We start from the raw sequence: 23,096 nt of genomic DNA, 5'->3' as shown, positions 1-23,096 counted from the left end.
CCCAGATTAAAATAGGTAGGCATGCACCCCATGCCTATAATACACACATCCTCCCTCATCGATAATCCACCATCCTTCATGAGACCCCCAGCACGCAATATAAGATTCCCAACACCCCTAAAACATTTTCACATTTTAAAAAAAACTCAGTCTCTTTCACTTACTGTAAGTCACAAGCTGTAGGCAGGGCAAGTAGTGGCGGCGGACCGGGTCTGTGGGCGCAAAGCTGTCACCCCCTTTCTCCCAGCATGGCGACGCTGATCGGCTGACCATGTACTGACACCACGCGGACAGCCTGTCAGCATCACCAAAGATTCTGTTTGGCCCTTTGTCGAGGGAAGCCAGTAGAAGCAGGTTCACCGCTTGCAGGCCGATACAGTATGCCCCTAAACTGTACTGTAGCAGCCAAATCGGTACAGTTGGAGGGTTAGTACGTTATGTTTTCTTTACAGAGAGTGGGGCTATATGCTGAGGCAGTTTGGATGCAAAGAGCATCATTTTCATCTTGCGTCTTCTTTAGGGTGACCAGATTTTCAAAATGAAAAACCAGGACACTTAAAAAAGTTATTTATAAAACAATGTACATCACGTCACGCCCCTGTTTCCATGACAATGAGACACTAACGTCAGGCGGTGACATGTTGCCATGACAATGTGGCATCACATGATGCCTCGTCACCATAATGCATCCCGTTGTCATGTCAACTTGATGCCGCGTGACGTCACAGAGCGGTTCGTTGTTATGGCAATGTGCATTACGTGACGTCGCGCAGCCATGTTGACGGAATTTGGAGGGGAGGATACAGCCAAAGGCAAGATAAATAAATATATAATATAAAGATCTAAAAAATTTTTTGTGTTTTTGTGTATAGACGTGGGTCCTGAAGTGTGTGTTTATGTATTGTGACAAACGCCCCTCTTTTGTAGCGCTGACGTCTGTCTGGGTTCTTCCCGACACAGTCTTCTAGGGTTAATTATACAACAAACAGGATCATGCAAAGTATTATATTGCTTAACTCAGGCTTCTGCCTGCTTTATTTTCATCCAAGTAAGGTACTGCAGCTTTAACATGTGTAGGCAGGAGGCACTCAGACATTTTCATTCAGTGGTTCACTTATATCAGTGTCATAGCATTTCACACAGTGTCACTTTTAAGAAATAAAAACCAAATCATATAAAGAAATCCTATCCCTTTCAGGGAACTAACTACACATCAGAATCAGCCTCTAACTGCGAACTAACTGGGCCAACTAACCTGGTTCCCCAGCTTAAAACAATGCCCTCTCATTTAGGGTCACTAGATACAGCACAGTCTTTTAGCAACAGCAATAAACATTTGTTTTGTCTTATCTGTTCGTGGTGGGAACACGGTCCCAAGTGTCCAGGCAAATCCTCTGGTACTGTGATACTTGGAGGGGCCGTCCACCCCGAAACTGGAAACAGGGGAGCAGCGATACCCCCAGCCTCCAGGCTCTAAGGAGAGAGAGTGAAATGCAAAACCTCTCTGCTCTAAATACCTGTGCATGTGATTAGAAGAGCAGGTGAGTGAGAACTAGAGCCATTGTAATCTGTGGTCTGGATTTTCCATCCAGCTGCCTGAGTTAATGGGAAGCTGTGGAACGGATCATTTTTAACTATTCCTGCACTTTCTGGCCTAAAACGGGGCAGAAAGCTGCCTAACATCTTTGGACTGTGTCACAGTATACAGAGGTGGGCCCTGCAGTGTGTGTTTCTGTATAGAGAGATGGGGGCTGCAGTGTGTGTTTGTGTGTATAGAGGTGGGGGCTGCAGTGTGTGTTTGTGTGTGTAGAGCAGTGATTCCCAAACTTTTTTGTTTGGAGGAACCCTTTAAGTATTTCGTACAATTGTGGGGAACCCCTATCTGGATGACACATGTTCAACAGGGGTAAATCACAAAATAGATGCGTAAAGCAGTAGGGGTAATAAATAATAATTAACTCATAATTTTGAATAAACAATGTGTATATATTTTGTAATGATTTGGGTTTAAACACCCCCCCTACATCTCACATCACCCCCGCCTGCATCTCACATCACCCCCCCCCCCTCTCTCCCTCTCCGGTCCCCCTCTCTCTCCATCTCCCTCCTCTCTCCTCCTCCTTTCTCCCCCCTTCTTTCTCCTCTCCCTCTCTCCCCCCTTCTCTCCTCTCCCTCTTTCTCCCCTTCTCTCCTCTCCCTCCTTTCTCCCTCCTCTCCCTCTCTTCGCCCTTCTTTCTCCTCTCCCTCTCTCCCTCCCCCTCTCTCCTTTCCCCCCTCCCCCGGGGGCCAGGGAGCCGGGGGGGCCGGAGCTAGAGGGAGGGCCAGAGTGCCAGGGGAGGGAGAGAGAGAGTCGTGGTGCCGGGAGAGGGAGAGAGCCGCGGTGCCGGGGAGCCAGAGTGCCGGGGGAGGGAGAGAGAGAGTCGTGGTGCCGGGGGAGGGAGATAGCCGAGGAGCCAGAGGGAGGCCAGAGTGCCGGGAGAGAGAGAGTTGGGGTGCCGGGGGAGGGAGAGAGAGAGCCGGGGGAGGAAGAGAGTCGGGATGCCGGGGGAGGGAGAGAGCCGAGGAGTCAGAGGGAGGGCCAGAGTGCCGGGGGAGGGAAAGAGCCGGGTTGCCAGTGAGCCAGAGGGAGGGCCAGAGTGCCGGGGGAGGGAGAGAGCCGGTGAGCCAGAGGGAGGACCAGAGACTAGTGCCGAGGGAGGGAGCCGGGGTACCGGGGAGCGCCAGAGTGCCGAGGGAGGGAGAGAGCCGGGAGCCAGAGTGCAGGGGGAGGGAAACCCTGGGAGAGCCAAAGCCCCACCCCCCGGCAACCTCCTGCCTTGACCAATCCCCTGCGACCCGGCATTCTAAAGTCCCGCCTCCCTGCATTCTCCATCCAATCACCCTGGCATTAATAAAAAATATTTACCGGCCTGGCTGCTGCAACCTCCTCCTCCCCGCCGCCCCCGAGCACCGCCGCCGTCACGAGGAAAAACCGGGACATTCCCGGGACTGACCGGCAACCGGGACAGCCCACGAAAAACCGGGACTGTCCCGGCAAAACCGGGACGTCTGGTCACCCTAGTCTTCTTGTATTAATGTATCAAACGTATTGCTCCAATTCCTTCCCCAAGTCTGTCATCTTGCGATTTCACCAGGTTATCATGAGACATATCAAGTTGTGCTGCTAAATGCGTTAATTATCTCTCTTCAATCTGCATTAAAAAAAAATCCTCCAAGTATTAAAGTGGAGACACTTTCTGGCTTCTGCAATCTGGACTAGATGTTAGAAACTGGGGTACCCCAAAAATGGAGCCTTAGTAAAAACTTCTCAGGGATACCGGCACCGTTACGGAGGTACGTATCTCTGGAAGCAGGGGGTCCCCGGAGCTACAATTCACACATTTTTTTTTTAATGTAATTCAGTCTATTCTGCTGCTTTAAGATCACTACATTTTCTCTGCTTCGTTGTCTGCCTGTGTCAATGCCACCCATTTGTCATCCGGATTAAAGAAAAGAAAGTCATATTTTTTTCTACATAACTGAATTAAATCAAGTAGCCATGCTAGCACAGTTGTAATTTTACGAAATAAATTAGCACTTCAGTATTAGGTGATACCTTTTTTTTTATTTGGACCAACAATTAATATTCTATGACAAGCTTTCGAGAGTCCTTCCTGCTCTCTTCCTCTGGTCAGGCAATACTGGCTTTGTGATCAACACATGTAAAATCCAGGATAACAATCTGAGACACAGGAGGTAAAATCATGGCTGGATGGGCATAAGAGATATTGGTCGCTGTTTCTCTGTATTTACACTGCTGCTTGTTTTATACTATGCGTTATATTTCGTCTCTGGTTCTCCAGTGCTCATGACCTTGGTCCCCAAGCTGTTCTTCCCCTCTGGTGTTGATAGTTTTATGGCTCCCCTGACTTAGTCTCTTCCTTCTTCGGTTTTGGCAGTTCCCAGACTCAATGGACACCCCAAACTGGAGCGGATTCCGGGAGCTTATGACAGCTCTTCCACCGTGATGAGCAGCGAGCTGGAGTCCAGCAGCTTCGTTGACTCTGACGAGGATGAGAACACAAGCAGGTAGGATGACACTGTGGGGGTGGGTATCAAGTGCACATTGACGCAGATGAAACCTCTTGCTTTGTGTTCTGGCGCATATTGCCCCATCTTGATGCATATCCATATGCATAATACATCTGCAATGTTATGCTGAACCTGGGTGATTCTGTTCCACAATCTTGCTGTGCCACAGGATACAGGATACATTGGAACCAGGGTTTCCACTGGAGATAAACTGCTTTATTTTACCGCATAGTTACCAGTGTTCTCCCAGGGAGTTTGAATGGCCGGCCAATGGAAAGCTGGAACAGATGGTACTGCGGTTTTCTATTGGCCAACCGGGACCTGTTATATCTGGTAAACATTTTGAAATCCTTGGAGATAGCTATAACACCTGGCATGTTTCTAGGGACCCGGGGAGACCCCGGAGCTGAAAGTCCCACCGTCCAGCTCCTGAGTACAGCTTTAACATAGCGTTTTTATTATATACTTATGCTCCGTGATAACCCAATGGGTTGTATCAGTGTGCAGAACACCATAATGTACAGTATAGTACTACACTATGCAATGCTTTGTTTACTAGAGCACTGTATCCGTGTGCTGTGCCTGCTTTTTGTATACAGCAAATGATATGGTGTAGCAGGCAGAGTGCTGGGGGAAGCTACACTTATTCTGAGCTGTGTCTGTAGATTATTGCATTTTAAACCCAGCAGCATCCAAGGAAAATGAAATTAATTTACACATGGGAAAAAGTGTTCGTATAAGTAGATCCTTTGTCCAGACAGAGGCAGAAGTGTAAGATGAGCAGCCTCCTTACAATTACAAAGGCATATGTGCTTCCACAATCAGACCACTTGTGCAGGCAGCACAGAGATGAGCAGACACTTTGCAAGTTGTTTGCTCTGTTTCCAAGGCAAGCAAGAACATGATGACTGCAGAGCGAGGGGGGACTGTTTCGGTCAAGGTGTGTCTGCTTCCTTTTCTGGCAGCAGTTTGTCATCACTCCTCTTAGCTCTGTTTCTCATCTCACACCCCAAGCACCCTAGGATCAAGACATCTTCCCTGGGGCTCCTGAAGCCTGAGACAAGAGGAGGATGTTACTGAGATGATAGCACGTTTGTTTAAAAGGTTGCATAGAATTAAGGGAGGTGAAAGATGAATCCCAATTGGCTGTCACAGAATTCCGACATGAAGATAACTATGTTAAGTCTTAGATCATGAATTCCATTGCTACAGCGGCCACCTATCTAACTATTGACCAACAGCATAATTTTATTAAAGTGAAATAAAGTCAAACAGAACAAACATCATGTTTAAAAGAGAGGGGTGGTGGGGGGAGAGGGGATTTGTAAAATGGAAAATACCACCACTCATAAAACAATTCATAACAAAGCCAAAATTATTAAAAGATCCAACTGGTAATATAATTAAAACATAGCTCATGCTGGGAATACCTTAATCCATACGTACGTTTCCGATCTGCTTCCTAATAATGTCCTATGAAATATGATCTATTGTCATTAATCCACTTGTTGCCAAATGTGGCAATGAGTTCTGACCAGCAGTTAGGTGGTTAAATGATCTGGGCAAGAAAACTACTGTTAAGAATACAAAAAAATAACCTGTCATTATGAGAACAGATTAGTTACCACAGGAATTTCAAGTAGACCGCTCTCTTTCTGATCTACGGGTTTGAGGATTGGAGAATTTTCAATGCCAAATGCTCCTAGCAAAGTACACCATTCAGTTTCTCCTCTTGTTGAAAGTTTAGTGATATGTATATCTCCAGTTTGAATTATGAAACAAGGCAAAGTTATTATTACATTGTATACCTAAAATCTAGCTACACGAAGCCAGGTGTACTGGAAGGTGAACCTCGATTCAGGGTTTACGGGAAGCTAAACCCTGTATTTATTTGCACTGCTTACCCCTGAGTATAGTGTGAGAATGCAACTGTGTCTCAATGTACTGTATAGAGTGAAAGGGAAGTGTCACAGTATGGAGTAAGACTGTCGTTTTGTGTATATGTACATTAGGTAATAATGCAGTACTGTGTCAACTGTGTATGAAGTAATTAAACAATGCTGTGCTTTTTCACTGTGTAAGGCAAGAATGCAGTGTTGTGTCAGTGTTTACAAGGATAACACAATGTTAAAGCAGTTAGTATAATCATGCTATTATGTATGCATGTGATGTAATATTACATTGCTGTGTAGACATGGGCAAAAGTTTGTAAAATCTGCAATTAAAAAAAAGCTAAAATAAAGGACAAAGTGCACACAAAAAATTGCAGGTCATATGATCCTGATGTTCAAGGTCACATGTATGTATATGTAAGTCTTTATTTATTTAGCGCCATTAATGTACATAGCGCTTCACAGCTGTAATATACGTGACAATCATATAAATAACAAGTAGTACAAATAACACATAATGGGAAGAAGTGCGCCAGACATAAAAGTAACATTTAGGAAGAGGAGTCCCTGCTCCAAACTTCAGTGACCACGTGATCTACTTTATGTTACATCTAATTAACGAAAAATTTCACAATAATGGCAACATTTCTTGGTCTCTTTCATTAAAAAAAAACTCCCTGCTACATTTTTATAAAATTAAGATTTAAAAAAAAAATGTTTTTGCAAGAAATCAAGAACTAATACAGGATCGGTTCCCACATCTATTGCTGTGCATGTGATGAAACGGCATACAACGTCGCTTAAAACTAAAGTATAACTTTCGCTAGTGGCGACGGGTGACGTCATTGGTCGCGTCGCCAGCACTATAAGCGCGGCCTTACGCCATAATCCTACAGCATACAGTGCTTCCACTGCAGGTAGGGATTCTGGGTAATAAGTATGACATGGAAATGAGCACTTACAGGTCATCACTTTTTGCTTTTCATCCACGTTAGCATTGAGCCTTTTAAACTTAAGCCTGCTGTTCCACATACATTTTGCAGCAAAGCCTGGGTTAAAGACGTGCATGGCCAGCTAACCTACTCACAGACAGCTGTTTCGATCTTGTGGGTCTCTATAGAAACATTGATAATGACATTCTCGGTCACCTTGGATGGCGTGATAATACATTGTAGTGTCACTGCATGGGAAGTGAGGATGCAGTGCTCGGTGTGTGAAATGATAATGCAGTGTTGTGACTATAGGTATACAGTGGTGTATAGTAATATAGGGCTCGTCCTTTGCACACACAATAATATACTGTATGTATAAGCCAACACAACCGTGTGTGTGTATGTGTGTGTGTGTGCGCGTTTGTGTGTAACTAGCACTGGACAGTCAAATTAACAATGAGTAGAGTTTTGTTTTTTTTACATAATACCCATAAGAACCGAAGGCTTGGGTCTGACGTTTCAGTGCCCACTGGGACCTGCCCAGGGACAACTGTGTTTATGTACGTACATATATGTATTATATCTTTATTTGCCATCCATGCATATAGTGCTTCACAGCAGTAATGGATGCAACACAATAAAATGAGATGTAATACATAATAGGAATAAGCACTTCAAACATAAAAGAAAACATTAGGAAAAGCAATCCCTGCTCCGAAGAGCTAACAATCTAAGTGGTATGCAGGGAGAACAGAAGGAGAGTGCTATGTTAAGTGCGTATACAAAGAGTGAGTATTTTGGAGCTACTGCAATGTTTTGTTAGAGGTGCGTTTTTAGACGGGCCTTGAAAGAAAGAAGGAGCATTTTGTAAATAATACGGTAATCAATGGGTAGTCAAGAGAGGGATTTCAACAGGAGAGAAGCAGATTTAGAAAAAGTGAAGTGATTCTAGCAGCAGTGTTTAAGATAGATTGTAGGAGAGAAAGGTGCATAGCAAGAAGGCCAGAGAGTGGAAGGTTACAATAGTCAAGACTGGAGAGGATGTGGGTATGTGTTAGAGTTTTAGCAGTAGAACGACATAGGAATAGAGCGACATAGGAGAGAACGTATCTTAGCAATGTTATGGAGGAATAATCTGCAGGTTTTATCGATAGTATGAATGTGAGTAAGGAGTCAAATGTGACACCTAGGCAGTATGCTTGTGTTACATATTGTATCATGGTGTTACTGAAAGTAAGGGAGAAGGGAGCAATAGGTCCAGGCTTGGGAGGAAGTATGAGGAGCTCCATCTTCACCATGCTAAGTTTGACTCGGCAAAGAGCCATCAATGATGATATTACGGAGAGACATTCAGAGACTTTGGCCAGGACAGCAGGTGTAAAGTCTGGAATTGAAAAGTAAATTTGCGTCATCAGCATACAGTTGATATTTGAAATAAAAAGTAATAATTTGCCTAGAAAGAGTATGTAATAACCCTTTTTATTTATGTTTGTGCAGGTTAAGTTGCTCCACTGAACAGAGCACATCTTCACGGCTTATCCGCAAACACAAACGGAGACGGAGGAAGCAAAAAATGCGTCAGATTGATAGGGTGGGTGATGAGCATTTGGTGAGCCTGTGCCAATTCCTATTACAGGAGTTCTCAAACTTTTCCTATTTGCAGACCTCTTGGATGTTTAACTTTTCTATGGCAGACCGACATATTCATTCTTTATTAGCTATGTTTGTTGGTATATTAAAAATACTGAAGCCAAATATTAAAATGACTGAAATTGGACTGAGAGGCCTTATTACATAAGATGCAGTGAGTGAAACTACACACGCATTACTCCATGAAATAATGTGGTTTTATTATTCAATTTCATCTTATGATGTCAGTGAGTAATCCACCTACTTTCACTCTCTGCTATGCTTCATGCCATGTTTTCTTGTACATCAACCACCTACTGTACCTAGAGTGCTCTCTTTCTATTAGTTACGTATATCACACTAAAACTCATAGACCTCTTGACCCCTTCACAAATCAAGACTGCACTTTTCCCTCCTACACATAGAGGACATAGTACAGAGGGAGAAGAGACGTATGCCCCATTGCGTCTGTCTCTTACACCACACATGAAGGGGTCACCTTGTATGCCAGTTCCTCTACAGGGTAATGCAGTGAGACAGAGACATAAAGGGCTAATGAGATCCGTCCAGCAGATCCCTGCATGGCAAGATTAATCATTATACAGAGTGAGCAGAAGCCTAGAGACTAAGCAGGTTCAGATCTTGTCTATTCTAAGTGTTTCCCCGTTCTCTCTCGCAGTCCTCGTCCTTCAGCAGCATCACAGATTCCACCATGTCTCTGAATATTATCACAGTCACGCTAAACATGGGTAAGAAACATGCATTGGTACAGGGCCACATTGGTATCCCATGACAGCTATTGTGCTGGGAACAGTTATTCCTTTATGTGTACCTTCATACATCATCTCCCGAATGTGTGTTACCGTAATATGCAAGTATAAAACATGAAAGTCAGATATGCCTTTGTAGTTTTCTTGTGTGCATAATGTGTTTTCAGAGTAATTTCTGTCTGAGGGTATAAAGTGTTTTGTAGTACTGTAGCTTGGTTTCACAAATATTCTATGCTGCCAAACACTACATATATATTACCCCCTCCTTGATGAATGGACTTTTACCGCATTGCAGTCAAAAATAGTCATTGCTTTTTGTTCCGCGTTTAAAACCCCAGAATCCTGTACCTTGTATTATTCCGTGACAAGGGTTGTGGTAGGATTTGGAAATGCCCTGAAAAACTGAGGATTATAGAAGCATTTCCTGAATCTTGGGTCCAGATGAAGTGTCCAGAGTGGATACAACCTTGTCACCTTGTAATAGTGCGACCTTCGTGTTTCCATTATGATGCCTGGTCATATCTCCTTAATTCAGCAGTTAGCATGGCTTTTTCTATGCTCTGTGAAAGTGGAGGTTATGGAACCAGACTTCAATATGCTGCAAAGCCTCTTCATGTCCATGTGTTTGACATGGGACTCCACAGCACATTGACTAGAAGCCTTTAATTTTTTTTTTTTAATTTCCACACAATAAAGATCCTATTGAATGATAACATCAGGTTTGCAGAGACCTCATCCAAAGCTTTAGATGTTATATTTATTCAGTAATAGCTGATGGTGTAAAAGAGGGAGATACGTCGGTACAATGAGCAGTTGTATATCATGGCAGTTTCAGAGTGGACAATTCACCACTGTGACCTGTCCAAAGTGACATCATCTTTAAAGTAGACTTAAAAAAAGACAACTTTTTTTTAACCACGTTATTCTGGGAGCTATTTATAAATGATCACTGTCTCAAAAAGTGGTACAAAAAAACCTAATATGAGATGTATCAAATAAAAGAAACATCCACTTTGATTGGGCTATTATTGCTCCAGTTTTCCAGCTGGGATAGTTTGATCAATAATCATCCTCATGTCATCTTTTTTGCCTCTCCACCAGAAAAGTACAACTTTTTAGGCATTAGCATCGTGGGACAGAGCAATGACCGCGGGGACGGGGGAATTTACATTGGTTCTATTATGAAAGGAGGAGCTGTCGCAGCTGACGGACGGATTGAGCCAGGAGATATGCTTCTGCAGGTACATTTTCCCGTTGGTTAGGGACTCTCACAGCTGCCTTGGGACCCAGCCGTATCATTGCTGGGGAACTGATGCAGACCTGGTCTCCTTAGTTTGTTGCACTCTGTATTTTTTTTTCAGTTTACAACATTTTGTAACATATTCTTAATAAACATAATCCCCCTGCACTCTCCCCATCGGTCAAAGTGACCAAAGGCTAACCCCTTGAGTCAGGGAGTTTTTCCAATATCTCTTACTTTTATGGGTTTTTTTTTAAAGTTAATTAACTCTTGTTCTGCCAGAGGGTCCAGTTTTAATCTTTCTATTTTTATTTCAGTCATAAATGGTGCTTGATAGACCGATTTATTTGTAACATTTAGTCCCGTATTGAGTATTCTGTGAATCTGCTTGTAAATTGAAATAAATAGAGCTCAGAACTTTCCTCACATGGATAAGCGGCTTTATAGCATATGAGATAGGGGCCCTGCCGTTGTATGTTACAATATACCCCGTGTACCAAACCAAGGGGAATAAAGAGTGAGTACGTTTTCAGGCTCTGCCTGGAATAACCTCTGTGAACATGCCAATATTTGGAGGAACCGGCATAGTTTAGTGACTAGACTAGACTAGAGAATCTCTGGCAGAGTGATTCCACATGAATTACAATCTGACAGATGATTAACTGCTACAGTGATGACAGCTCACACCCCAATGTGGGCATTGAGAACACTGTGTGATCAGCGATTCTCTGGTTCTTGCAGGTGAATGAAGTCAACTTTGAGAACATGAGCAATGATGATGCAGTGAGAGTCCTACGGGAAATTGTCTCTAAACCAGGGTAAGTGTTTGTGTGTTGGATCACCATCTATTCTTCAGCTCGTACTGTATTCATTGCTATGAGTTCTGGATTTGCATTATTCATTGCTATGTGTCATTCATGCACATGAGACAAGCATTGCTTTTTACTGTGGGTTTGCATGCTCTTTGCATTTCTGTGTCAATCAGAGCAATATTCTATTTCCTAACCTATATTCTGTGTGTGGCTGCAGTGAAAGCACTGTTTGCTAAGCGTTAATTGGGAAAGACAGGGTTGCTTTAATTAACTATATGAAACATAACATCTAAACTGCAATATTCATAATCTATAGTGAGTATTCAAGGGCAGCATTACATATTACTCAATATTCTATTACTCACTGTAAACTTTTATGCAGTGATCACTATAACAGAAAGCCACAGACACCTGTTTTCAGTTCTGTGTGTTGCTGTGTTTGCAGGCCAATCAGTCTGACGGTGGCAAAATGCTGGGATCCCACACCAAGAAGCTATTTCACCATTCCACGGGGTAAGTGATGCAAGACACCGTGAACTGAACAATGATATTAAGGTCCACAGTGGGAAACTCTATATTCATAACAATACAACCCTACTACCAATGTAATACATAGGTTAATAATACATTGGTTATCCATTGAGTTCAACCAATACCAATCACACATGAACTTTGTATACTTACCACAGAAAAGCCAGGAAGAAAATCAACCCCACAAACCAAAATTGTGTCATAAGATCATCCAGTGATACAAAAGACAGGATGAGGGGTGAGGGTTTTTTGGGGGACAGTTTGGAAGATCACAGGCATTTTTAATGTAAGTTTTGTATTCTCTATCAGACACACAGTGGCCTAGTTGAACAGGCAGGGTCACACGGTGACACCAAGCTGCTGTGTTTTACTACATACTGTATTTACAGAAGGAAAGCTGGAGTGATATATGAACAGACATCTTTCAGAAACACGCAGCAATATTTAAACAATGTTATTTTGTTTCACCCTGTATCTCTACAACACTTAGGCCCATATTTACTAGGATGTGCTACTCCATAAGGAATCTCCCGACACTGGAAGACATCTTACAGCCCATTTCAGTGAATGGATCCTGCGGTGTGTCCCGGCAACAGGGAATTATGGAATATCACCTGTTAGTAAATATGGGTGTTAATCTCTATTCTGACACTAGTTCTGGTAACTGTTTATAATCTATTCTCTTTGTGTGTTTCTTCTTCCTTGTCCTGGTTGCAGCTGAACCTGTGAGGCCAATAGACCCGGCTGCCTGGATCACTCATACCTCAGCCCTGACGGGAGCATACCCCCGTTACGGTATGAGCCCATCCATGAGCATCATCACATGCACCAGCTCCTCATTAACAAGCTCTATACCTGAGTCGGAAAGTAAGTCACACTGCAGCCCCCCCCACTATGAGCAGACTGATCCTGCTATGGGGCAGCAGTGTACAGCTTGAACTCTCCCAAACCCACCAACGGGCTAATCAACCAGGCGGAAGGAAATCAATAATAATAATAATCCTTTCTTCTTATGTGGAGCTGACAGTGTGGACAGTGCTGTACATAGAATTTGGCATGTACAACGAGCACTTGCCCCATAGAGCTTACAATCTAATTTTGGTGCATGAAGCGATAAGTGACATGCTCAGGGCCCCATCAGCTGACATCTGGATTCAAACTGAACTCCCCTTCTTTTCAAGTCAGTGTCATTGTCTTCAGAGTCAGCGCCTTCACTCCCGGAGCCGCTCCGTCAGCCCAACTCTGCCTATTGCTTATTATTTCTACGTAGTATTCAGTCTCCAAATAGACAAGCCCAAATAGACAAGCTGGACTTTACAGGGAGATAAAACCGAGGTTAACAAAGAGCTGGTATTTAACCCTTTGGTTTAGTCTAGTGTCACAGGTCTGCTCCCTCGTCTTACAGTCTGGTGTGGCCCGATGGGTATAACGTCATGAGTAGATTTAAAAGGGGGCAAGTGAGTAAATTAATGTGGGTAGGCAGCATTAACAGTCTTGTATTGCAACAAAAAACTGGGGGATAATGGCCCATATTTAATAAGCAGTCTTCTAACATAAGACCCGTTCCACTCACTTGCATGAGTTTTAAGGTGTCTTATGGCCAAAGATAAATATGATTTTATATCTCTCCCTTTTCTGTGTCTACATTTATTGTTGGGAGTGATGCCTTTGTATATACCAACAGTTTTTCTTCTTAGATGAAAGTATAGTGTGTGCGGAGCTTTTAAAACCTTAGCGGTCGCTTCCCATGCGTACTTCTGTGATCATGCTGGAGACTCTAATAAGGCAAAGGCCTGGGTCTTCTTTCGTTCATTGTCCTGGAACGCTGATTAATACGATTTTCTATGATATCCCTTGGAGTCAGGTAACACCTCACCTGGTTCTTCCTTTCACCCCCCCCATAAGATGACCCTTCTTTCTGTCCATTGTCTCGGGGGATCAAGTAATCTTGTTGAAGTCAGTGAGGGAGGAGCAGCTGTATTTTTTTTTTTATTATTAGCCAAAGCTCAAATATATTCTTTCTTGGGTATCTTTTTGATGTCCAATGACGTTGTTACCCTGTGGTGGTCTTTGTCCACCCATGTCTCAGCTCTTTGTTAGCCCTTGATTTCTCTCACTTAATTGATCAATGGTGGTTGTCTAGTTGCAGTGACTTCACATGTCTCGTATTACAGTGTCAGAATGAGGGCAGCTACCCTACAAACGAGTGGCCTGTATGTTACCTACATAGAGGAGGCCTGGGCCTTTCTATTGTAGAGCTATGTGACATTAATTCCAGTACACATTAAGCATTATGGTTACACAGTAGGATACAGTTAATGGGCACGGATCAGCTAAAAGTAGGACAAGATGTAAAGGCAATAGATTATGCCTCCATATCCACTACAGGGTGCCCAAGTAATGCATATCAGATGATTAATAATAGATTATATTTGTTACATAGTTCTAACAGCAAATTCAATGCTTTACATAATACATTACAATATCACTTAGTCAAGACGGCACTCTGAGAAAACAAAGGGCTATTACCCGGGTATCAGTAGATAAAATAATAGGCACTCCGCGGGGTGAAGTACAGGAAATGTATTGATGTTATACATTACAGTATGGTGGCTGATATTCCAGTGTTTACTGGGATGTATTATATAATAACAAAATAAGTGTCAAACCATGGGGCCTATGCACTAAGCACCGATAAGCCACTTACTGAGGCCTTTTTGCCAAAAAAGTCTACAGCGATTCAGTAAGCCCCGATAAGTTGGCGATAAAAGCCCTTTTTGGCAATTTTTTTCCCCCAGAAACAAAATCGCCAAACGAGCGGCGAGACACCATTTATCGGCAGGTTTTCAAACTCGTGCAATTCTAGTAGCCCCGATTCGCTTATTCAGGCTAGACGCGGCTCTAGAATAGAGATTTCTTCTCAAAATCGTCCCGCCAGGAAAAGTTGTCAGGAAGGTGGTGAGGAGCTGCCGATAAGCGCAAGAGGGGACTTAGAAAAAAATATGCATATTTCCTGCATCGGATTGATGCTGGGAGTCTCCAGAGCTGATACCCACTATAAATGGATTTATAGTGCACTTCATTACCTTAGCGGCTAACAGCTAAGGCAATGAAGAGTTAACCCCGTCACCCACCCCCGCTACCCACAATAAACACTAATACCCACCTCCTCTACCCCAACATGATTGATACCAGAGGTTGCGGGTGTCCGGGGGTCCTCAAGGGGTCCCTGCGGGTGTCTGGGAACCCTCGGGTGGTCCCTCCGGGTGTCTGGGGCCCTCGGGTAGTCCCCACTGGTGTCTGGGGGCCCTCAGGTGGTCCCCGCGGGTGTCCTCATCAGCATACTGCAGGGCCATGTCCTCCGTTGCCAGAAAGAATACAATAAATAATACAATATAATGGCCCCTAACCCCTTAATCACCTTAGCGGTTTGTAACCGCTATAGTAATTAAGGGGTTAACCCACTCTCCCCTGCTACCCACCCGGGAGACCTAACCACCCACCCCGGGACCACTATACCCACCCTGTACCCATTAATTGGCATAGTGGTACATCATACCCAAATAATATCGGCATGATAAGCCACTATAGCAGTCAATGGTCATCCTAATAAAAAAGCCTGAAGGCCAAAAATACACAATAATAAAACATACACAAGCAGCTAAACACACCAATTCAAGAAATAAAAGCACTAACCAACCAATTAAATAAGTAAAAGCACTAGCCAACCAATTAATAATTTTAAACACTAGCCAACAAATCAATTAATTAATAAAACCTCTAGGCAACACATCAATTAAAACCAGAAGCCAACAAAATAAATAATTAAATAAAAACGCTAAACAATAGGAAAATGAAATAAAAACAAGCCGTCCAAATTACAAACAATTTAAGCCACATAATAAACGGGTCCATATTAATACATTATTAGTCAATGGGCAATGAAAAACATAAAAAGAAAATACAATCCAAAAACTTGAAAAAATACATTTACATACATTCAATATTTTTCTTACCTTTAGAAGCGTTGACCCCCCGAATCCCAGTGTTTCAAGAAGCTCTCGTACTGCGACATCATCAAAGTCAATCCAACGCCATCCACCTTGAAGATCCGGAACAGGTAACAACATTCTTCTTTCTTTTATCTTCTATCACCTTCTATCTTCTTCTGTCATTATTTCTTTCTTTTCTTTAATGTTCTATCTTCTTTCTTCATCTGTCAATCCAACCCCATGGTAAATCCACAATACGATGTTTTCTAGTCGGCTTCGAGGGGGAAACTGAGACGTCAAGGCCTTATATATGGCCTGTGACGTCACATTTTCAGGTCAGATGGTACAGCTCCAATCTGATTGGACACTGTATCATGTGCCCGCCTCTTTTTTGTTGTTGTTGGTTAAGGATGTAACGTCATCTCAAAGGGAGGTACTTCACATCCTTCAAACCACATGGCTATATCACTTGGTATTAGAGCCAATGGGATTGAAGACAATCCCATTGGTTGCTGTACCATGTGATAGGTGACATTAGTTCAAAAGGATATGACATCACTTTAAGGGATGTTGTAACATCCTTTTGAACTAATGTAACCTATCACATGGTACAGCAACCAATGGGATTGTCTTCAATCCCATTGGCTCTAATACCATGTAATATAGTCATGTGGTTTGAAGGATGTGACGTACCTCCCTTGGACATCGTGTTGTGGATTTACCATGGGGTTGGATTAACAGATGAATAAAGAAGATAGAACATTAAAGAAAATAAAGAAATAATGACAGAAGAAGATAAAAGAAAGAAGAATTTTGTTACCTGTTGGATCTTCAAGGTGGATGGCATTGGATTGACTTTGATGACGTCGCGGTACGAGAGTTTGCAGAAACGCTGGGATTCGGAGGGTCAACGCTTCTAAAGGTAAGAAAAATATTTAACGTATGTAATTGTATTTTTACAGGCTTTTTGATTCTACTGTATTTGTTTCTTTTAATGTTTTTCATTGCCCATTTTCTGACACTGTATTGATCTGTACCCTAAACGGGCACAGATTATTACATTAACAGACAATGCATTTTTTTTTGCAAAAGCTTGTTTTCTATTGATTGTTGTTTTTTCTTTTTCTGTTTATTGTTTGGCTTAAATTGTTTGTAATTTGGATGGCATGTTTTTATTTCATTTTCCGATAGTTTTGCGTTTTTATTTAATTTTTTCTTTTGTTGGCTTCTGGTGCAGAAAACAATACAAACGTTTTTATGTGGTGGCACAGGGGGTGGGTTGTGTATTGGTGGTTAGTACATACTGTAATGTTTATTGGGGGCAGAGGGTGTGAGGAAAGGGCCAAGTACACACTTCACTCACCCCCTCTGCCCTCAATAAACCTGCTATTGTGCCTTAACCCCTTCATTGCCTTAGCAGCTAGCCACTAAGGTAATGAAGCTGCTTTAATGTAATTTTTATTAATAGTGTGCGTGAGCAGGGGTCTCCTGAGCTGAACCACTTTGGTTTCTGCCTCAAGGACCCCCTGCTTCCCGAGTTATAGGCTCATGTTATGTGGCATCAGGTGCCGGTATCACTGCCATTTTTTAAATCGCCCGCGTCATGTGACCGTGGGATTTCAATACTGGAGGAGATACCGGCACCCCGTATCTGGGCCTGTAACTCGGGAAGTAGGGTATCCCCGAGGCTGAAATCAATACGTTCATCTCAGGAGACTCCCTGCTCACGCACACTATTAATAAAAATGACATTAAAGCACCTTCATTACTATAGTGGATAGCCACTACGGTAATGAATTTGTTCAATTTTTTATTTGTATTTTAATACTAGTAGCAGGGGGTCTCCGGAGCAGAACCATGTTATTTGAGCACCGACTTCCCGAGATACAGGCCCCGTTATGGGGTGCTGGTATCTCCTATTCATTTAAATGTTCCACGTCATGTGACCGTGGGAATAAAATGCCTAGGAGATACCGGCACCCCATAACGGGTCCTGTATCTCAGGAAGAAGGGGGTCCCAGACCTCAAATCAATGAGGTTCTGCTCCGGAGACCCCCTGCTACAATACACTAGTATTACATTTTATATTAAAAAAAAATTAACTCTGGTGAGATTTGCGCAGGGAGAGGCGTCTCTCTCTCTGCAGCAGAAAGAACTCCCCGGTTGAGCCCTTTTCAGAGGGGCGATCATCAGGTCGCCGGCTACTCGCCAGGTTTGCAAATGTTGCTATCACTGGTATTCTGGGCTTTCTGCATAGCGTGGTAGCAACGCTGTAAAAAATGGCAATTTAAACAGGACAGCGATTTTTTTTTATCGGCACTTAGTGCATGAGGCCCTAATGACTTTTACAGAAGTTGTCAACAGCTTTCTCTAAATAATATTTAGCTATATTGTGCTACAATTGAACACAGCTTGCTGTACATTACCATTCAGGTAGTGATATGCAGTTGCATTATACATAGCAATATAATACAGGTATAGTAAAGCATAGTTGAATTATATAGGTAGCACTACATTGCTATGTAAAACAGTGATACATGTTTGTACATTACAGCTAGTGAGTATCTTCCTTGTAAAGCATACATGTTATTTGGGCACTTGGAGCTCAGGGAGATAAAGTGATTCACAAGGTGCTGACTCTGGGACTTGATACAGGATCTCTCACTTCACAGTTCAGTACCTTCTTCAGTACCGTACACATTGTACTGTGTGTGGCATCACACACATTTCCCTTTGACTGTAGGATCTTTGGTTCCCACTGGACCCCACATTGTACGTTACACTGATTAACCACTTGCTTGTCAAGGCCGCAGCACATTGCTTGGCAGGCCCCTCCGACGGTGTATAGGTTTATGAAAGGAGTGTCCTATCCAAGGGACGTAGGACCTTTTATATGCAAAGCATTTGGCATTTGTTTCTTTCAGAGCTGGAGGACACACCCTTGTCTGTGAAGAGTGACATGGCCACGATAGTAAAGGTGATGCAGCTGCCCGATTCCGGCCTGGAAATCCGGGACCGCATGTGGTTGAAAATTACTATCTCCAACGCAGTCATAGGTGAGTCTGTCTCTCTGTGTCACAGTGAGACCCCACACTGACCCAATACCCGACCCCTCCTTCTGATCTTCTGAAGGAAGAAGATTTCTCAACACACTGAGGTACGGGCCCAGCCTAATTTATATAGTTCAAAAACACATTTTCTTTTAGAAATGACTCCTAATTTGCTAATTACACTCTAACGAAAATCTTAAAGAAGGCAGTTAGTTGGGGTTATATATAAAAGTCTAAGGGCTACAAAACTGGACCAAAAATAGCCCCAGAAAAAAATCCTATTTAAAGCAATGGAGTTTATTTTTCTCATTGATCCATCTGGTGACATTTTTTTGCCCCAACGTTGCAGTCGGGAGACATTTTTTTAAATAACCCCCAGTAAACAGTCCAGGTATATATCCAAAAGCTCTTCACCGCACTGAACGGAGCAGTGATAGATGGCAGTGAGGACATGAAAAGTACATAAATAAGTATTCTTTAAATTACAAACAAATACTTAAAACTGCCCTCTGGCGTGAATAAGTTAAATAATATGACCTGCGAAAAGTAGTTAAACTGTAGAAATGGTGAAGAAAAAAATGTGAACTAGCGCTAAAGTGTAATACACAGTGTGATATTAAAAAACTTATAATAAAGGATGGCTGCCCGGTGATACTGCCAGTACTAACAGAATAAACCAAAATAAAGAAAAACCTGGCGCCAAATAGTCAGTGGAATGTCCTGTACTCCTCAAGGGATCCGCACACTTGCTCGACAGACCATGCAAAGAAAAGAACACAAACAAACAAAAATCATAGCGCAACACTGTAGGGTAAGCAGTACTGCACTAATACACACAAACAGTTAAGAATCCTAGCGATTATTAAAATAATTATTTATTAAAAAGAACTATGCCAAGACCGACAATGGCAAATACAAGGAACCGCAGGTCATCCGGAGCACAAAAATTGGAGCCCTACTTACATACAGCAAGGTTTAAGCTCGCATGGTAGGAACAAGTCCTAGGTAGAGATGATCTCCCTGGCGGGTGATGCCTCTGCTCCACTGCGGCTCAGACACCAGTCAGTCCTTACGATGGTAACCGGAACAGCTCCGGCCGTGGGGGCTGGTGTGCGGGGTCCACAGCTCTGCACCGCGTGTAGACACACGCCTCACTTCCTCCTACGGAGCAACAGGAAGTCTCTGCGCGCCCGCGCGCGATAGTGCCCGTTGCCTTAAAGGAACAGCTGGCAGGCTGAAGGGAAAGTTGGGCTCCAAGGCCAAATGTCCTTAAACGTCCAAAGTCAGTCAAATAGTGGCTGTGCCACTAGCCCTACGCGTTTCGTAGATGTCACTCTACTTCCTTAGGGGCATTATTTCCTTCTTCTTTCCCAATTTAAATGAAAAACCTTTTGCCGGGTCCCTGCCCTCATGAAGGGCGTCCTCATCACCGCAGGTCCATATCCTCGCACCGGGCCGCGCTCCTCCTCGGGTTCCTCGGCGGTTCCCCCCGGCGATGCGGAGCTGAGACGCTCAGGTGAGGGGGTGTGTGGGCCGCGGCCCGTGCAGCTCCCGACAGAGACAGCTAGGCCTGAGAGCCGGAGCAGCGCGCGCGGGGATGGGGAGCTGGGGGCGCGGCCTCTAGGCCTGAAGGTGAGAGCGGCGACAGCACCAAGAGCACGCTGTCGCCGCTCTCACCTTCAGGCCTAGAGGCCGCGCCCCCAGCTCCCCATCCCCGCGCGCGCTGCTCCGGCTCTCAGGCCTAGCTGTCTCTGTCGGGAGCTGCACGGGCCGCGGCCCACACACCCCCTCACCTGAGCGTCTCAGCTCCGCATCGCCGGGGGGAACCGCCGAGGAACCCGAGGAGGAGCGCGGCCCGGTGCGAGGATATGGACCTGCGGTGATGAGGACGCCCTTCATGAGGGCAGGGACCCGGCAAAAGGTTTTTCATTTAAATTGGGAAAGAAGAAGGAAATAATGCCCCTGAGGAAGTAGAGTGACATCTACGAAACGCGTAGGGCTAGTGGCACAGCCACTATTTGACTGACTTTGGACGTTTAAGGACATTTGGCCTTGGAGCCCAACTTTCCCTTCAGCCTGCCAGCTGTTCCTTTAAGGCAACGGGCACTATCACGCGCGGGCGCGCAGAGACTTCCTGTTGCTCCGTAGGAGGAAGTGAGGCGTGTGTCTACACGCGGTGCAGAGCTGTGGACCCCGCACACCAGCCCCCACGGCCGGAGCTGTTCCGGTTACCATCGTAAGGACTGACTGGTGTCTGAGCCGCAGTGGAGCAGAGGCATCACCCGCCAGGGAGATCATCTCTACCTAGGACTTGTTCCTACCATGCGAGCTTAAACCTTGCTGTATGTAAGTAGGGCTCCAATTTTTGTGCTCCGGATGACCTGCGGTTCCTTGTATTTGCCATTGTCGGTCTTGGCATAGTTCTTTTTAATAAATAATTATTTTAATAATCGCTAGGATTCTTAACTGTTTGTGTGTATTAGTGCAGTACTGCTTACCCTACAGTGTTGCGCTATGATTTTTGTTTGTTTGTGTTCTTTTCTTTGCATGGTCTGTCGAGCAAGTGTGCGGATCCCTTGAGGAGTACAGGACATTCCACTGACTATTTGGCGCCAGGTTTTTCTTTATTTTAAACTGTAGAAAGCTTATAAAAACTGCACAGGTACTCAAGTAAATATCAATTACAAATGATGTTTGCTTTCCACTTTTGTCAAAGGAATGACACAGCTGCCCAATTTGTAATCATTATTCTGTGTGTGTGGTCTGTCGTTACTAAATTACATGGCAGGGCTTACAATGGAAATCCAGCGTTTAACAAGGTTACTTTCCTTCAGAAAGGGAGCAAAAAGCACCACACACAGCACATCATTCTGCCGGATTACAGAGACGCATCGCAGGGCTGGCATATTTTGGGGCATATTTATAAAGGCTAAAATAGAGCAAATCAGGGGACAATATCTGCACCATATATGTATCAAAGAAAAAAGTCCCATTGAAATCCATAGAATTTTTTTCTTTGATGGAGAGACGGAGACCTATTTTACTACAGTCCCAAACCCCACCTTGAAACAACATGTGGAGAGACACCTGTGCTTAAAAAGGGGCACACCTGATACCTGAGACATATGCTAATAGGATATGCAAAAGCATGAAGTCCGCAGCACACTCGATAGAAAAAGTATTATTTAATCTCAATAAATCATCAAGCAATCACCAAAACTCCAGAGTTACGTATGTTTTTGACCACAAGGTCTTTTCTCAAGCTCTGTGATAATAGGATATGTAAAGTATATATTAATGACTCCTATTATCATATATCCCAGGTGTGTTTCTTTGTGAGCATGAGGGTCTCTCTCTCACCTCTCCTCCCTCTCTTACAATCTATGTTTTTGGTGCCTAAGGCACAAGGAGATAAGGTGACTTGCCCAAGGTCACAAGGAGCCAGCACCGGGATTTGAACCAGGCTCACCCGATTCAAACTCAGTGCCAGTCAGTGTCTTTACTCACCAAGCCTCTCCTTCTCCCGAGTCCTTTACTGTGTTTGTGCAGCTGGGGCAGTTGTTTTTGGGCCGTACCTTGCATTTCTGGGTGTCAAATCTCTTGTCTTGTTTGTCACTGTCCGTAGGGGCTGATGTTGTGGACTGGCTGTACACACACGTGGAAGGATTCAAAGAGCGTCGGGAGGCCAGGAAATATGCCAGCGGCATGTTAAAGCACGGCTACCTCAGGCACACCGTGAACAAGATCACTTTCTCAGAGCAGTGCTACTATGTATTCGGTGACCTGTGCAGTAGTAAGTGCCTTGCAACACCCAATGTTTACCCTCTCCTTGCACTTTCAGAATCTTCTTTTACTGCACAGGGGGCCGAGAAACGTCAATAATTACATTTATTTAATATCGAGTGTGTTAGCTCCTGTTAGTCTATATTACATCTCCCAATCTCTGCGTATATATGGGTGTGTGTGTAAATATATATATATATATATATATAATTATATATATATATAACGAATAGGAGGTGACAGCACTCACAACTCTGCAAAATTCAATCACAGATGGTTGGTGCGCAAACATAAAGACAAACACAGAAAGCACATCCCTTCATTATGGAAAAATTCCAAAGTATTTATTAATACGTCAATGACTTGTGTCTTGAGAAATGTCCCGTGGGTGATG

General features: G+C 43.7%; 1 protein-coding gene across 4 annotated transcripts in view; it reads left to right on the top strand.

Annotated features, from left to right (window-relative positions):
- DVL1 (dishevelled segment polarity protein 1) overlaps nt 1-23,096 on the top strand; it is a 110,541-nt gene that overhangs the window by 82,054 nt on the left and 5,391 nt on the right. For 3 of the 4 annotated variants that reach the window (XM_075604782.1, XM_075604784.1, XM_075604785.1), the window contains 9 exons: nt 3,939-4,068; nt 8,393-8,486; nt 9,204-9,273; nt 10,396-10,535; nt 11,276-11,352; nt 11,792-11,859; nt 12,595-12,744; nt 18,794-18,925; nt 22,545-22,712. In XM_075604782.1, the coding sequence (XP_075460897.1) occupies nt 3,939-4,068; nt 8,393-8,486; nt 9,204-9,273; nt 10,396-10,535; nt 11,276-11,352; nt 11,792-11,859; nt 12,595-12,744; nt 18,794-18,925; nt 22,545-22,712 (1,029 nt within the window). The remainder of the gene's footprint in view (nt 1-3,938; nt 4,069-8,392; nt 8,487-9,203; nt 9,274-10,395; nt 10,536-11,275; nt 11,353-11,791; nt 11,860-12,594; nt 12,745-18,793; nt 18,926-22,544; nt 22,713-23,096) is intronic. The other variant, XM_075604783.1, reaches the window with a different exon arrangement.

The sequence above is a fragment of the Ascaphus truei genome, chromosome 6, assembly GCF_040206685.1.
Source record: "Ascaphus truei isolate aAscTru1 chromosome 6, aAscTru1.hap1, whole genome shotgun sequence".
Lineage (NCBI taxonomy): Eukaryota > Metazoa > Chordata > Amphibia > Anura > Ascaphidae > Ascaphus > Ascaphus truei.
The sequence above is the reverse complement of the archived record's forward strand: the minus strand, read 5'-3'. Positions and strand labels throughout refer to the sequence as shown.